Genomic DNA, 14,474 nt, shown 5'->3' on the forward strand with positions numbered 1-14,474 from the left:
CTGACTTAATAAACGAGTTCATTATTTTAAAATGATCGATGTTTACAGCTCCACGCCGTGAAATGACTTGAAAAAAAATACATTACATTTAGATAAATATAGTATCCGTCTTACTTGGGTTTTTCTAGAGGTTCTGGCTCTTTGCGTGCTCGACCTACTGGGTTCTTCTCAGCTTCTTCAGCTGTCACTAAGTGGAATTCAGCCTCCACTTTTCCCTGGATGAAATGAAAAATATTTTATTGTATATTGCTAGGATGTACATTGTGTCTGGACACTCGGTACTTTTGTGAGTCGCTGTGGATAAGAGCGTCTGCTAAATGCTGTAAATGTATTGTTATTAATATTAAGGCATGTTGGTTTTCAAGTGTATACTTATTTTTCTCATCCAGAGAAAAAACATTCAAAAAAAAAAACATACTGTTAGCTCCTCAGCTTTCACAAAGGGCCACCAGCCTTTTGAGCGTTTCTGTTGGAAAATGGAGATTTTCTCAGTGCTGTCTTTCAACATTTCCATTTTACAGTCTTTTGCTGTTTTAGCACCACGTGGAAATCCGTGGAGATCCAATTCTACTGTACCTGGGATAATAATAACAAAACAAACATCATAAATCAGGCATAAACTATAATAAATATACTAATAATTTTGTGCAAACTATAAACTATTTATTTATTTATATATACAGGAAGTCCTTGGGTTACATCAGTCCCAAGTTACTATGTTTCGTGGTTACGACACATCTCCCATTTACTGTATAAAGCCTTGTTTCGACTTAAGTGGTTTTACGTCGTAACGTGAACTTCGTGTTTGGTGTGCGCAGCACGGCGGAAGAATACACGGTTACGCGGCTCAGGACCGAGGAGGATAGGTGTGAGATAGATAGATAGATAGATAGATAGATCTTTATTGTCACATACAAAGTTATACAAGTACAACATTGTAGCGAAATTAGCTTCCGTCTGTACACTCACATAAACAGGGGTTAGGTGTGTGCAACAGACGCGACCGCAGCAGGTTACCCGCGCCATCGTATGGATAGGATAAGTGCTTACAGTATGTTATTTACGTACAGTATGTACGTATGTTCCGACTTACACCGAAAATCGGTTTACGACGTGACGTAAGAACGGATCAATGTCGTAAGTCGAGGATCCCCTGTGTATATATATATATATATATATATTGTATCTTACCCAGGAAATCATCAGAAGACAGTCTGTCAAAGTCCCACACCTGCATGACCAAGACTGCAGGCAGTTTCTGCTCTGTCTTGTCTAAGGAGAAGATGTTCTCCCGCTTACTGATCACCACCTGTTTTTCAGCAGGGAGGTAGTAGAAGGGGAAAACGAAGCGCCAGTTGAAGTTCCCTTCACCAGTCAGAGAATTGTAATGGACATCTGTTTCTTGGGCATCATCTTCAAGACCCTTCAGCCAGCTGAGGGCACAGAGAGAACAATGAGGTAGTGAGGTATTCTGTCATGTATGAAGCCATGCATGCTTTTACTCCCACAAGAGCGACAGCAAATAGGGGATCTCTTCACCATTTTTAAAAATTAATTAACATATAATACACCTTTACCCTTTGATATAGATGTCACTTGACTGTTGCCCTGTTATAAAATTTGTGTCTTCCAGAATGACATCCTCTGTGTTCCAGATGATGATCCTCAGCTCATACCTTGGTAAATCAAAATTGATGTATATCAGACTATGCAGTACAAAGATATATATAAGATGCTGCAAATATGTTAGTCAATAAACATTGTTACCCTTTGGGTTTGCGGGGAGATATATCCACAGGAGGTCCAGGGTGAGGCATGTCCATAGGAAATATGTCTACCCACATCTGCACCTGGCCCTAAAGAACACAGAGAAGTGTTTCATTTCTATCATTCACGTGGTTCTGGCCTTTGCTTTTACAAAAAACTTGTAAAAACTCTACCAAACTGATTGGTGTGGGGGACAGACTAGTTGGCCATTAGCTTTGACAGCAGTGAGGGGAATTCTCACTCTAATATTTTTGTATTTGAAAAAAAAAGTAGTGTCACTTCAGAGCTGTAACTTCAGAAATGTTTACAATGTGTTTTTCCACACTATATCAGCACCTTAGAAAAAAATGGTTTTTAAATAAATATAAAAACAGATTACGGACATTCTTAGTGCTGTCCAACTAGGTTTCAGCTCCCAGTTCAGGCAGGAACCCTATACCAGTCCTTGGACAAAACTCTGAATTTTGCTTTACATGTTACTTTGAATAAGAGTGTGCCAAATGCTATGGATGTAATGGACTAAAAAGGTTTGGCGTTATTACATTTCTGCTTCTAAAATATAGTTATATAGTAATAAGGGCAGCACGGTGTAGTGTCACAGTCACACAGCTCCAGGGACCTGGAGGTTGTGGGTTCGATTCCTGCTCCGGGTGACTGTCTGTGAGGAGTGTGGTGTGTTCTCCCTGTGTCCGCGCGGGTTTCCTCCGGGTGACTGTCTGTGAGGAGTGTGGTGTGTTCTCCCTGTGTCCGCGTGGGTTTCCTCCGGGTGACTGTCTGTGAGGAGTGTGGTGTGTTCTCCCTGTGTCCGCGCGGGTTTCCTCCGGGTGACTGTCTGTGAGGAGTGTGGTGTGTTCTCCCTGTGTCCTCATGGGTTTCCTCCGGGTGGCTGTCTGTGAGGAGTGTGGTGAGTTCTCCCTGTGTCTGCGTGGGTTTCCTCCGGGTGACTGTCTGTGAGGAGTGTGGTGTGTTCTCCCTGTGTCTGCGTGGGTTTCCTCCGGGTGACTGTCTCTGAGGAGTGTGGTAGGTGGATTGGCAACTCAAAATTGTCCGTAGGTGTGAGTGTGTGTTGTCCTGTGAAGGACTGGCGCCCCCTCCAGGGTGTATTCCCGCCTTGCGCCCAATGATTCCAGGTAGGCTCTGGACCCACCGCGACCCTGAACTGGATAAGCGCTTACAGATAATGGATGTATGGATTATACTAATAAATACACAACCTTTAATGTTTCAAAAGCTTTTTCATGAATGGGTCTCAGTCAGTTACTAAATACTTTTACCAATCTACAGCCTTGATACTGTGTATGTTAACAGGAGAACTGTAAACCAGCATAATACAGATTAGCTTTACCTGGTCCATGCCAGGTTTGTCCTTTATGTAAAGAGTTCTAGTCTCAATGTGCTCTGGCACCAGTTTGCAGCCCACGTCTGGCATTTCTTCCCACCTTTGCAGTACCTTCAGGGCCAGATGTTCATAGGACTCCACCACCTGATCTGAAACAGGAAAGCACTCTTTCAGCAGGGCATTCACCAGACACGAAGTAAGAATATTCATCTCTAGGAACCTTTTTATAGTCACCATTGTCAGCAAAGACAGTTTTGCCAGTGTAGACCTTATCTCCAATGGTGATTCTTCCAGGTCTAAAACGGGGGCTGTCAAGCTTGTTTTCCTTACAGAGCTTAATCAGTAGGTCCACTGGCTTAATACAGTCTCTCCAGGCATTGTAGCCCTCACTAGCAGAGAATTGAAAAGCTAGTAAGGACATGAAGTCATATAAAAACAGAATACAATTATTATATAAAGTTTTTACTCACATGGCATATTCAGTTGGGAGACCACAGGTGGCGCGGTGTCTGCTGTAAAAACGGTTCTCCAAATCTATGTGTGTCTCTCCAATCAAATCATCACCACCCACCATATCATAGTCGTAGATGAGAATCCTCAGTAAGGATTCCTTAGGGAAGGTGGCTTGAATTTCAAAGGATCTGACAGACAGAAAGTAAATTGACATCTTTTGTCAAAGGGGAACAACATTCTCACCCAAACCTCACTTCTATATTAACAGTTTTTATTAACTCATGAATCCTCACCTCCCAAATACTGGGTTGAGTTGCTTTGGAATGTAGTTGTCTCTGTCTTTGATTTCCGTTTTTCCAAGTTTCAATACAATGTAAGGATCTGCCTTTCCATCAGGATCAGCTGGATGGAGATTTGAGGCCTTATAACACAATTAAAGCAATGTGTCACAAAATCCACAATTTATTCTCTGATACTTTTGAGGTATTTTGGAAGTGGTGAAGTACATTGAGGCTTTCCTGCACGCAGTGAAAGTTAATCGTCTCTAAAGAGAACTTTTTCGATAAACCTGTTATTCTAGCGTGCCGAGTCAAACGTGCAGTTCCAAGTTTTTAATCTTCTCTCTGTTGCTTCTCTACTTAGCAGCAGTGCTACCAGCGCAAGTGCCTGTATCATGGAAAGCGGCATGGAGGATATCATGTCAAATGAAACTACTTTGTCAACAAAAAGAGGTTGCTGTGGATCAGAAACACACCTAGCTCTTCGGCTGCACATTCAACTTGCAACAAGTGTGTGGGGAAAAGGGACATTTTACTAAAATTTGCAATCAGCTGCCAAAATGTTATGTACAGTTTCAGTTGATGAAACGATTTTCAGTTTGAATGATGCGTCCCCTACAATGTTATACTACAGAAGTGGATATCGATATGTCTTATGGGAATTCCCATGACATATACAACATACATTCTGTACAAAACATGCACACCATTTTTAGCCGGGTGACCATATTTTGGGTTTTAAAACAGAGGTCACTAGTCCTGCTCTTGCCCTGTTCAATGTTAACCTGCCAAATTATGTTTTACTTGATGTGTCTGAGTAGATAAGAGGATCCAGGTTGGTATATATTTAAAGTAGAAAGATGGTGGCCCTATCTCTGGACCTGTCCATTCACTCCAAGAACCAACTACCAGGCTCTTACTAAACATAGATCATATTTCCAGTTTATTTCTAAGGAAATCCAAGATGGCTGTGGAACCCATGCAACTGGAACAACTCTGCACTGATACATGCCAGCTGACCATCAGCAAAGATAGGCGTTCTGGGTTAATGGTCTTGCTATGTTCCAGTGTGACATGAACTGGATGTTGCCTGTGTCGTTATCATGAGGAGATCATGTATCAGTATCAGTTTCATAGTGCAGCCAGTGATTTTTGTCAATGACCCACTTTAAAAAGTTGATTTGGGTGTAGAAGGTCTGTACAAGCAGTTAAACAATACCTGTTGTGAGAACAATTGTGGACAATTGTGCCATTTTATGGCCATTTGTCAGTATGTCCCTGACACTGAGAGTTAGGGATGCACCGATTTGTTTGTACTGTTTAAGTAAATCCTTATGCCTTAAAGTCTCTCCCACAAGGTGAGGTATATTGTTTATTAATTCAACAATGGTATCGACCGACTGCAAAGTATATGTATCGGTTTTGGAACTGAGAGTCAATTCTGCTCAAAGACAGCAGCCGGTTTTTAAGCACACACAAGTAAATGTAACAGTGGAACACTTAAACCCAGGCCTAAACCCGGATAGAAATAGCTAAAACAACACAAGACATAGAATGAATAGGTAACAACATTTCTCCATAGTCCTTGGGTAACCCTTCATGCAACCAGGACAAAATAAAAAACTTTTAACTGCTGCAAGGACTAACTATGGGTTCCGAACCAAATGTATTAACAACAGGGGAGAAAAGACAAACCCAAGGCTTCAGAAAGAGAGAGCTGCTGCAACAGGCTTAAACCAAAAGCTACTGTGATCATAAATACAGTGTGATCCGGTGCAGGTGCAAAAACCCCTTTCACATCAATCATAAAATAATTCTAAATTCACAGAAACTTCAAGAGTCAAAAACGTAACAGAACAAAGCACAAATGCTGAATGATGCATGGAGATGGTATGCAATGAAGTTGTCATGGTAACAGGTGTATATCAGTGGACCTCCGCCTCCAGTGAAGATGTAAACAACCTGACTCTCGCAGGAAGGTGAAGTAAGGAAATTAAAAGGGTATTTTCTGTTTTCACACGCTCTTCTTTTAGACTCTAAAAACGCTACAGTATTTCACTACGATATGGAATATATCAGTATTGTTGTGACTGATTAAGTTACTGAATGAGTTAGCTGGAAACTTACTGAAACAATGTACACTCGAATAAGGACGTTCACAGAAGTGTTGGGGGGAATACCCTGGTTTATCTTATACTCCCCTGAGTCCAGACCCTCACTCCCAGTACTGTCAGGCAGCTTATATAAACAGAACTTTCCCTGGAGAGAGACATTTACAGCTGAATTATTTAAACAGAACACATTCTTAGTTTTGATAAAATTAGACAAAAATTTACAAATCATGAGGTCATTCTGATCTTGAGGTTGCTCTAATTATAAATGATCTTTAACTATTACGCAGTCTCAGCTCACCTTGAAATTTCCGACAAACCTCTCCACACTAGAGCTCTCTTCCTCGTTTGCCTTGCCTCTGTACAACTCGAAGGTTTTAACCCAGTCATCAAAAGGGCCAAATTCTTCTTCCAGTTCTTTGTCATATATCTGAAGTTAGTGGAAATAAGAGTGTGGGTCATGTTTAATTATGAGTGTGTGTCTCAATACCTAGTGAGCTGCCTTTCTCATTGTTGCTTAAATGAGTAACTAAGTAAGTAGGAAGATTGTTTTCTAATAATATTTTTACCCAATTTTGCTGCATTCCTTCCTTAGCAACTGGGATCAAACCAAAGATGATAAAAACCTTAAGACCAGCACTTACCACTGCACTGCTTGGGAGCCCTGAATGCAGCATTTTAACCAAAATAAAGTTTTATATAACATTTTGTTGGCCTCAATAACACTGACCCACCAAACGATTACCAAATGACCAAACACAACATAAATAAATACAAAATACAATTCCAAGATTCTGTTAAATGGCGCTTTTATAGACAGCTGCACATTTACTGAAAGTAATCTTAACACTTCAGTACAGAGACGGTAACATGCTCTAAATACTGGGATCAGAGTTTCTTCATGAGTCAGAATTTTACCTTTAAAGTTGCTAGTTTGGAGTGTTCAGCCGTACTCTTAAAGCTCATCTGCTTTCTCCTATCTTTTATTCCTGCAGCTTAGAGATAAAAACATACACAGTATTACCTTGACTTACGAGTTGAATTCGTTCTGTGACGGAGCTCGTAACTCAATTTCCTCGTATATCAAATTAAATTTCCTATTAAAATGAATTGAAATGCTATTAATGGTTCCAGCCTTCCACAAACCACAATCCTATGTTTTTAAATAAGAAAAAATGTCATTTATAAATAACAAATGATGTATAAAGAAAAATAATACATAACTAATAGAATAAACTGTTATTTGACTGTTAATAAAAAGTTAACTTACTTGCTACACACTTAATGCTTAATGCTACAAAAAACAGTGATACCGAATGCTCGCTGGGCTACCTAGTGGCGGGATCACGCCTTGCATCTTAAAGCAAAAGATCACCAAGCAACGGCTTGTATCTCGGAAATTTCTTAAATTTTATTAAACACATTTTACTGATCACCAGCCTTGTTAATATAAACACTTTCCTTGGTAGTTTGTAGTTAGGGACATCAGGCTTTCTAACTGGAATAATGTGTTATCATCCACTAACTTTTCATTAACGGCTAGGTTTGACCACATACATTCTCTTGGCTGGATACTTCCAGGCGGTGAACCATGTTTAACTCAGACACTGATGAGTGAAATGTAGCAAATACATTTTTTGGGTTATGATACATATTTTATATGAATATGATTTATCCAAAATATTAAACGTGCATTCATTCATTCATTATCCGTAAACCTTATCCAGTTCAGGGTCGCGGTGGGTCCAGAGCCTACCTGGAGTCACTGGGCGCAAGGCAGGAGGCAACCCTGGAGGGGGCGCCAGTCCTTCAAAGGGAACACAGGCGCACACACACACATTCACTCACACACTCACACCTACGGACACACGCAGACACAGGGAGAACACAGCACACTCCTCACAGACAGTCACCCGGAGGAAACCCACGCAGACACAGGGAGAACACAGCACACTCCTCACAGACAGTCACCCGGAGGAAACCCACGCAGACACAGGAAGAACACACCACACTCCTCACAGACAGTCACCCGGAGGAAACCCATGCAGACACAGGTAGAACACACCACACTCCTCACAGAAAGTCACCCGGAAGAGGCGTTGGTTAATGTGTAGCATATCTACAAAGTATCTTTTGAATTAGTGGATAAAAGATCAAAGAAATGAAGTTGTGCTGGCCACCACTCAAAAACAGAAACAAAAGTACAACTCTCCTTACCCATACTCGTTACTCCTTCTGACAGCAAGTTATGAAGTGGGGGTACTGTAATAAAACAATTAAGTATCTTTGATTTTCACGGAAAAGAAAATGCGTGTCTATGCATTAATAATATTTAATATGATTAAATCAAGTAGCATAATTTACCAGCTTCATAGAGGTTTGGAAACAGATTGGCCTCCCTTACTTTTGACTATGGACATAAATGGTTCATTAGAATCCTAGATATGCAATAAATACAATAAAACAATGACTGTACTGGAGAGAAGGGTTTAATCTGACCATTTGGACCCTCTCCACTGAAGCATAGTATTTGGACCACCAGTCAATGACACAGTCAGCAGACTCATCAGCCGCAGTGCGTTTCTTCCTCTTCGTAGACCTTCGCTGGCTCTTTTTCAAATCTCTGTCCTGTGTGAAAGAGTCAGATCTGTCAGTAAACAGGTGGGGTCTGAACACTGGAACAGCATGTCTGTGTGATTGTGTGTTGTCTGTTAACTCACCTTCTTTTCTTGAGGCACAGGTTCAGCCACAGGAAGAGATTTAACGGTCTCCTCCTGCTCTACGGTAATGTGGATGTCTTCACTGGACTGTGCTTCGGTGACTTCCGCTCCAAAAAGTGGTTCCTCTAAGAAATAATAATCTTTCTTTAACATTTATTGTAGTTGAATGGTGTAATTGTCTGTTCTTTCCCCAGATACTAACAACAGAATACTTTTCTGTTTTATTTGACCTTAAAGTATATCTGCTTGCTAATTTATATTAAAACACTGTGAAATCGGACATGTCCTCAAGCGCTAAAATAAAACACCATTACGTTCTATGGAGAAGGGATCCTGGGGCTGGACTCTGGAAGCGGGCAGGGCTGGAACCATGTATCTGAATAAGCCCAGGTTATTAATGATATGGCTGCCCACCAGTGTGCTCCGGCCAAAGGCTCTCCAGTCCACCACAGTAACTGTGAGCGGAGGGTAGAGGTACTCATCTTCGGGCAGCTCCTGCACAGAGGAACAGAGGAGGACACTGAGGTCACAGAGATAACCATAATGCTGACTACACAAGACACATTCAGAACGGAAGGCAGCTAGTGTTTTTAACAGTGTCAGCTTTACCACTTCAAAGGAGTCCACGAGTATGCTGAAGTTTGGGTTTCTCTTATAGCTTTGTATCACTGAAGAGTTGACTCCCTTTCCTGCGCACTCTATAAAGACCTGGGGCCGATCCACAGTGAGGAGCTGCACCTTCTTCAGTTCTCTCAGACCCCAGAACAGAACCTGAAACCACAAACAGTGTGTAGTAATCCTCACGTGTATGGATGCTTTCTCATAAGACTGCTATGGAACACCAACCTTAAACCGCTATTATTTTTCTATCTCAATCAATCTGATGATTCTACTATTTTCTAGTTTTATATTTATATATTTCCTACCAAACAAACTGTGACATAAAACCACCCAGTCGGACATTTATAATCTACCTATGTCTGATTTTGTGTCACTTTTTATGTAGATAAGCATTTGATAAGCATTGAGTTATCCCTTTAATCACAGCTGGGACTGTCTGAGTCTCTCCAATCCTAGGGTAAGAAAAGTACCACCATTTAGGTCACAGTGAATGTGTCCTGTCATCTTTATCAAAAAAAAAAAGGCGAAGCCATGTTTAAAATAGGTATAAAACAGAATCTCTGACACATCTGGACCAGTATATCTGAGAATTACAACACATCTGTTGTAAGATTTAGAGAAAAACCATTAGAGAAAAAAGCAGATGGCTACTTTAACCTCTGCACATGTGAAGGCTGGCTGTTTACTGTTTTGCTTTATTTGGTGTATTTTGGCTTGACTTATAAAAGGTGAACATTAAAGTTAAACTCACTTCAATTCTGTACTTGCAGAGCACAGGTCGAATGTAAGAAGGCACAGGATGCGTCTGACAATCTGGTTCATCTAATGGAGGTAGAGTGTGTTTTCCTGTCTTTGAAACCTTTGAGTTTAACATGGATTCAGTAACAATGTCATGTAAGAATCATGCATATGAAGATATATGAGAAAGACATTACTGATCAAATGGCATATTCTGATTAAAATATCACATCCTCTACTAAAACACTCGATAAGCTAAAAAAATTATATATAAAATATCTGATAACATATGTACAGCCTATATTTCAGGTTTGCATTTTAGAATAAATACAAGAAACCTACACTGAACACACTTGATTTAAACGGGAGCATGTTTGCATCGAATGCAGTGAAATTCAGTGGTTTATAAAGGGCACAGGTGCTCTTGTCCTTACCTGAATAAGCTCAAAGGCTCCGAGTATGTCCCCACCTGGCAGACTGCCGCAGAAGAGGGGACTGTATTGTAACTGAGGGGGTATGTATGGCTCTGAAGCAGGACGGACCACCGGGATGACTACAGTGGAGCCCAGATACTCTGGTTTACCCTAGGCATTTCCAAACATTTAAGAAAAAAATAAAGAATGGTGTCTGTATAAAGTGGAATGTCAGTATTCACAAATATTACATTTCCTTACAGGTGATATCAGCTGATGTCCTCTTCACTTTTTCAGCACGGCTAGATGCATTTTGTATGCCAATTTCCATGGCCACTATCATATGTTTGTCTTGTTTTAGAGGACTCAGTAATGTTAAATTCATTCATTAATTCATTCATTATCTGTAACCCTTATCCAGTTCAGGGTCGCGGTGGGTCCAGAGCCTACCTGGAATCATTGGGCGCAAGGCGGGAATACACCCTGGAGGGGGCGCCAGTCCTTCACAGGGCAACACAGACACACACACACACACACATTCACTCACACACTCACATCTACAGACACTTTTGAGTCGCCAATCCACCTACAAACATGTGTTTTTGGACTGTGTGAGGAAACCGGAGCACCCAGAGTAAACCCACGCGGACACAGGGAGAACACACCACACTCCTCACTGACAGTCACCCAGAGCCGGAATCAAACCCACAACCTCCAGGCCCCTGGAGCTGTGTGACTGCGACACTACCTGCTGCGCCACCGTGCCACCCTAATGTTAAATTAATAAAGCTAAATAAATAGTCAATTATTCAATTTTCCAATGAAAATGTCATATGTAAATGAGCAACTAACTGATTGGCTCCACTGTGTTAGGCCTCTGTTTAAAAGAATTTTTGCAAATTTGTTTCAATGTATGAACATAGGAGCGAAGGTTATGTTTTGAAAATACTACAAGGGAAAGCAAGGGGACTATGGAGCTTTTAGACGGACTTTGTGAATTGAGTTTAAAACAAATTTAAAACAATAAGTGCTTTGTAAACCAATATTTTCCTCACCAGTGCATCATCATCGTAGACCTCTATAGTAACAAGAGGAGGCTCTTTCACCAGCTCACTGAGCTCCCCGTGCAGAAACAACTTGTGCATTATGAGCATTTGGTTCCAGGTGGGTGTTAGCGTCTGGTTAATGATCTAAAGCAACAGAAGATAAATGCATTCAGAATCCTCAACCATTAAAGCACATCTCCATAAATTTCTTAAAACAGAGCCTCTGTCAGTGCAGACATGCAGTAACATTAGCCTCCTAACAGCAGGATGTATACAAGAACTAATGTTCATCTTATATTTCTTCTGAAATCAAGAATATTAATAGTGAATTTGTTCCCATTTGTGGCAGTAAATTCTTCTGCTCTGTGAGAAATGCTTTAGAATATATTCTGGAACACTTTGACTCTGCCAACACTTGGCTTTGGACATGATGATTTTAGAGTCATATGATCACCCTGAGAGCAAGGAGATGGTGGACCACTTTTGACCCACTGAGGGCAAAACTGGAGGTCCACTAGTGTTTTACAAAGAGTTTTCTGGGCGGACCACTGCTGATTAAACAGAATTTTAGACAAAATGCCACATTTTAGCACTTTTCCATTCACAGTCCAATTTACATTTTTTTTTCCTTCATTAGGTTTTTTGTAATTCTTTATAAATAAGATTAGTAAATAATTTTAATCCAGCACAGTGTCAACATTTTTATCATTTAATCATTATTATATCTCTCATAGGTGTTGGTAATATTTGTATTAGTGTGTTTTCCAGAATAAAAGTCTCTGTGAATGTAAAATCTGTTTGAGGAGTTATATCCTGTACAGGACAGTAATCTGAGTGGTCCGATGGTGGACCAGCAGTGGTCTGACAGCCATTTTATGACAGTGGACCGATATTTGTTTGCTGTCTGGGTTTAAAAAAAAAAAATAATAATAATAATAATAATAAATAAATACATAACTTTAATTGAAGTCAATGTATAATGTCTAATTCTAACTCCTTTTTGGAGCTCTTTTTTTAACTGAATTTTTACGTTTAATTTTTACCTAGTTTTCTTTAGACAGCGACGATATACGGCTGCTCCAGGGAATCCAATTATAATTAATGATTTACAATGATTTCATAAGCGGAACGACTGCCTCCACAACGGTAGGGTGACCAGATCTGAGATGGTGAAAAACAGGACACGTCTCGGGGGGTGGTGCTTTTAGGTCCTTTACACCTTTATTTGCTACACAAAACATGGGAATTTCTTTTTTAATTCATCTGAGAACTTACATTTACGTTTCGGCATAGCTGCTCGAGATGAGATAAGCTTTGCCTGACGTAAACAAGGACTACTGACGTGCAGACTGACCAATTAAATGTTTACAGAGAAGGTTATCGACCAATAACGGTAGCTCTACAGTGAGACCGTCCAATCAGAAGATTTTACGCTACTTCACCACGCCCCCTTCTCACTCAAGCGAACCAATCGGAGTAGGGGAGGGCGGGACTAGTTTGTGAACGAAACTTCTCGAAGTTCTATGTAAGCTCTAGAAAAACTAAATCCCGGACGTTCGTGAAGTTCCGCCCGGACATTTTTTAAGTCTAAAAAAGAGGACATGTCCGGGTAAAAGAGGCCGTCTGGTCACCCTACACAACGGGGGCACATTCAAGTTGCTTAATTCACTAATTATAAAAATTGTCGACAAACGTATGGGTATGTAGTGCGCCTTTCAGTTACATGACATCCTTCTAAAAACACAGATGCTTACTAATGTACGCTGGGTGTTGGACAGGAATGAAACCCTGGTGAATGGGTCAGAGAGGCCCGTGGTGTCCGCGGCAATGAGCCCCCGTGCCTGGTACATATGAGCCCTCAGCTGGAACTCATGTTGCTCTGGGGGAAGATTGGACATCAGTACTGATCTGCACCAGCACTTTACAGCCACTAGATGTCGCCATTCATCAACACAGTTCATAAAACCTAACACTGAATCTCAAATGGCTCTCTACGTACTACATAGTGAACTAAAGAAGCTAAGAAACTATGGCTGGCCTCCAGACCTGCAGGAATTTACCTCTGTACAGTAAGCTGTCAGGGGGAGTGCTGCTGCTCTCTTCTGCTGAAACCCCTTTCAGCTCAAAGCCTGCTGGGAGATTTTTCAGCATATTTGAGGTCTCGCTGCTTTTCCCCAGCCACAGATATACATCCACTTTACCTTGCACTGCCCAGGTAGCTCCTCGCTTTCCAGGGGGCTATGAGAGAAATAAGAGGTCAAGCATGAAAGTTTTTAAATGCTGTAGGAAAGAGAGTTTTAAATATTAAAAACAGTTTTTAACCATTAAATCCTAAATTCTTAATGACTAGGGTGACCAGATCTGAGATGGTGAAAAAGAGGGGGCGGGGTGGACGACTACTGACGTGCAGACTGACCAATTAAATGTTTACAGAGAAGGTTATCGACCAATAACGGTAGCTCTACAGTCAGACCGTCCAATCAGAAGATTTTAGGCTACTTCACCACGCCCCCTTCTCACTCAAGTGAACCAATCGGAGTAGGGGAGGGCGGGACTAGTTTGTGAACGAAATTTCTCGAAGTTCTATGTAAGCTCCAGAAAAACAAAATCCCGGACGTTTGTGAAATTCCGCACGGACATTTATTTAAGTCTAAAAAAGAGGACATGTCCGGGTAAAAGAGGACGTCTGGTCACCCTATTAATGAAGGAAAAATGCAACATTATTGTTAATATAAAACAATTATTTAAAAATAAGGACGTTGAACTGATAGAGGTAGAAGTAGTGCAATCCCAGTGCATTCACAAGAAAAATACAAAATCGGTCCCAGTTATTTATTATATTTTTGATGTCATACGCATAGCAAAATGAAGTGAGGAAATCAAAGCGAATATAGAGGTTTTGGGATTATTGCCATATTAATATTTTTTGTTACTTGTTCCCAGTAAACAAGGAAGGTCCCTGGACGTTCAAAATAGGTCTAAAAGTAG

General features: G+C 40.8%; 1 protein-coding gene across 2 annotated transcripts in view; it reads right to left on the minus strand.

Moving 5' to 3' along the window:
• Positions 1–14,474, minus strand: part of fer1l6 (fer-1 like family member 6) — a 33,603-nt gene that overhangs the window by 530 nt on the left and 18,599 nt on the right. For both annotated transcript variants that reach the window (XM_066640922.1, XM_066640921.1), the window contains exons 21-43: positions 13,547–13,724; positions 13,241–13,365; positions 11,496–11,630; positions 10,462–10,611; positions 10,041–10,148; positions 9,278–9,439; positions 8,983–9,163; positions 8,669–8,793; positions 8,448–8,576; positions 8,313–8,358; positions 8,166–8,210; positions 6,867–6,943; positions 6,250–6,378; positions 5,965–6,096; positions 3,853–3,980; positions 3,577–3,747; positions 3,341–3,495; positions 3,113–3,255; positions 1,768–1,856; positions 1,578–1,676; positions 1,192–1,433; positions 419–576; positions 115–215 (exon numbers count right to left, since the gene is read on the minus strand). In XM_066640922.1, coding sequence (XP_066497019.1) covers positions 115–215; positions 419–576; positions 1,192–1,433; positions 1,578–1,676; positions 1,768–1,856; positions 3,113–3,255; positions 3,341–3,495; positions 3,577–3,747; positions 3,853–3,980; positions 5,965–6,096; positions 6,250–6,378; positions 6,867–6,943; positions 8,166–8,210; positions 8,313–8,358; positions 8,448–8,576; positions 8,669–8,793; positions 8,983–9,163; positions 9,278–9,439; positions 10,041–10,148; positions 10,462–10,611; positions 11,496–11,630; positions 13,241–13,365; positions 13,547–13,724 — 3,008 coding nt within the window. The remainder of the gene's footprint in view (positions 1–114; positions 216–418; positions 577–1,191; positions 1,434–1,577; positions 1,677–1,767; positions 1,857–3,112; positions 3,256–3,340; positions 3,496–3,576; positions 3,748–3,852; positions 3,981–5,964; positions 6,097–6,249; positions 6,379–6,866; positions 6,944–8,165; positions 8,211–8,312; positions 8,359–8,447; positions 8,577–8,668; positions 8,794–8,982; positions 9,164–9,277; positions 9,440–10,040; positions 10,149–10,461; positions 10,612–11,495; positions 11,631–13,240; positions 13,366–13,546; positions 13,725–14,474) is intronic.

The sequence above is a fragment of the Hoplias malabaricus genome, chromosome 12 (assembly GCF_029633855.1).
Source record: "Hoplias malabaricus isolate fHopMal1 chromosome 12, fHopMal1.hap1, whole genome shotgun sequence".
NCBI classification, from domain to species: domain Eukaryota; kingdom Metazoa; phylum Chordata; class Actinopteri; order Characiformes; family Erythrinidae; genus Hoplias; species Hoplias malabaricus.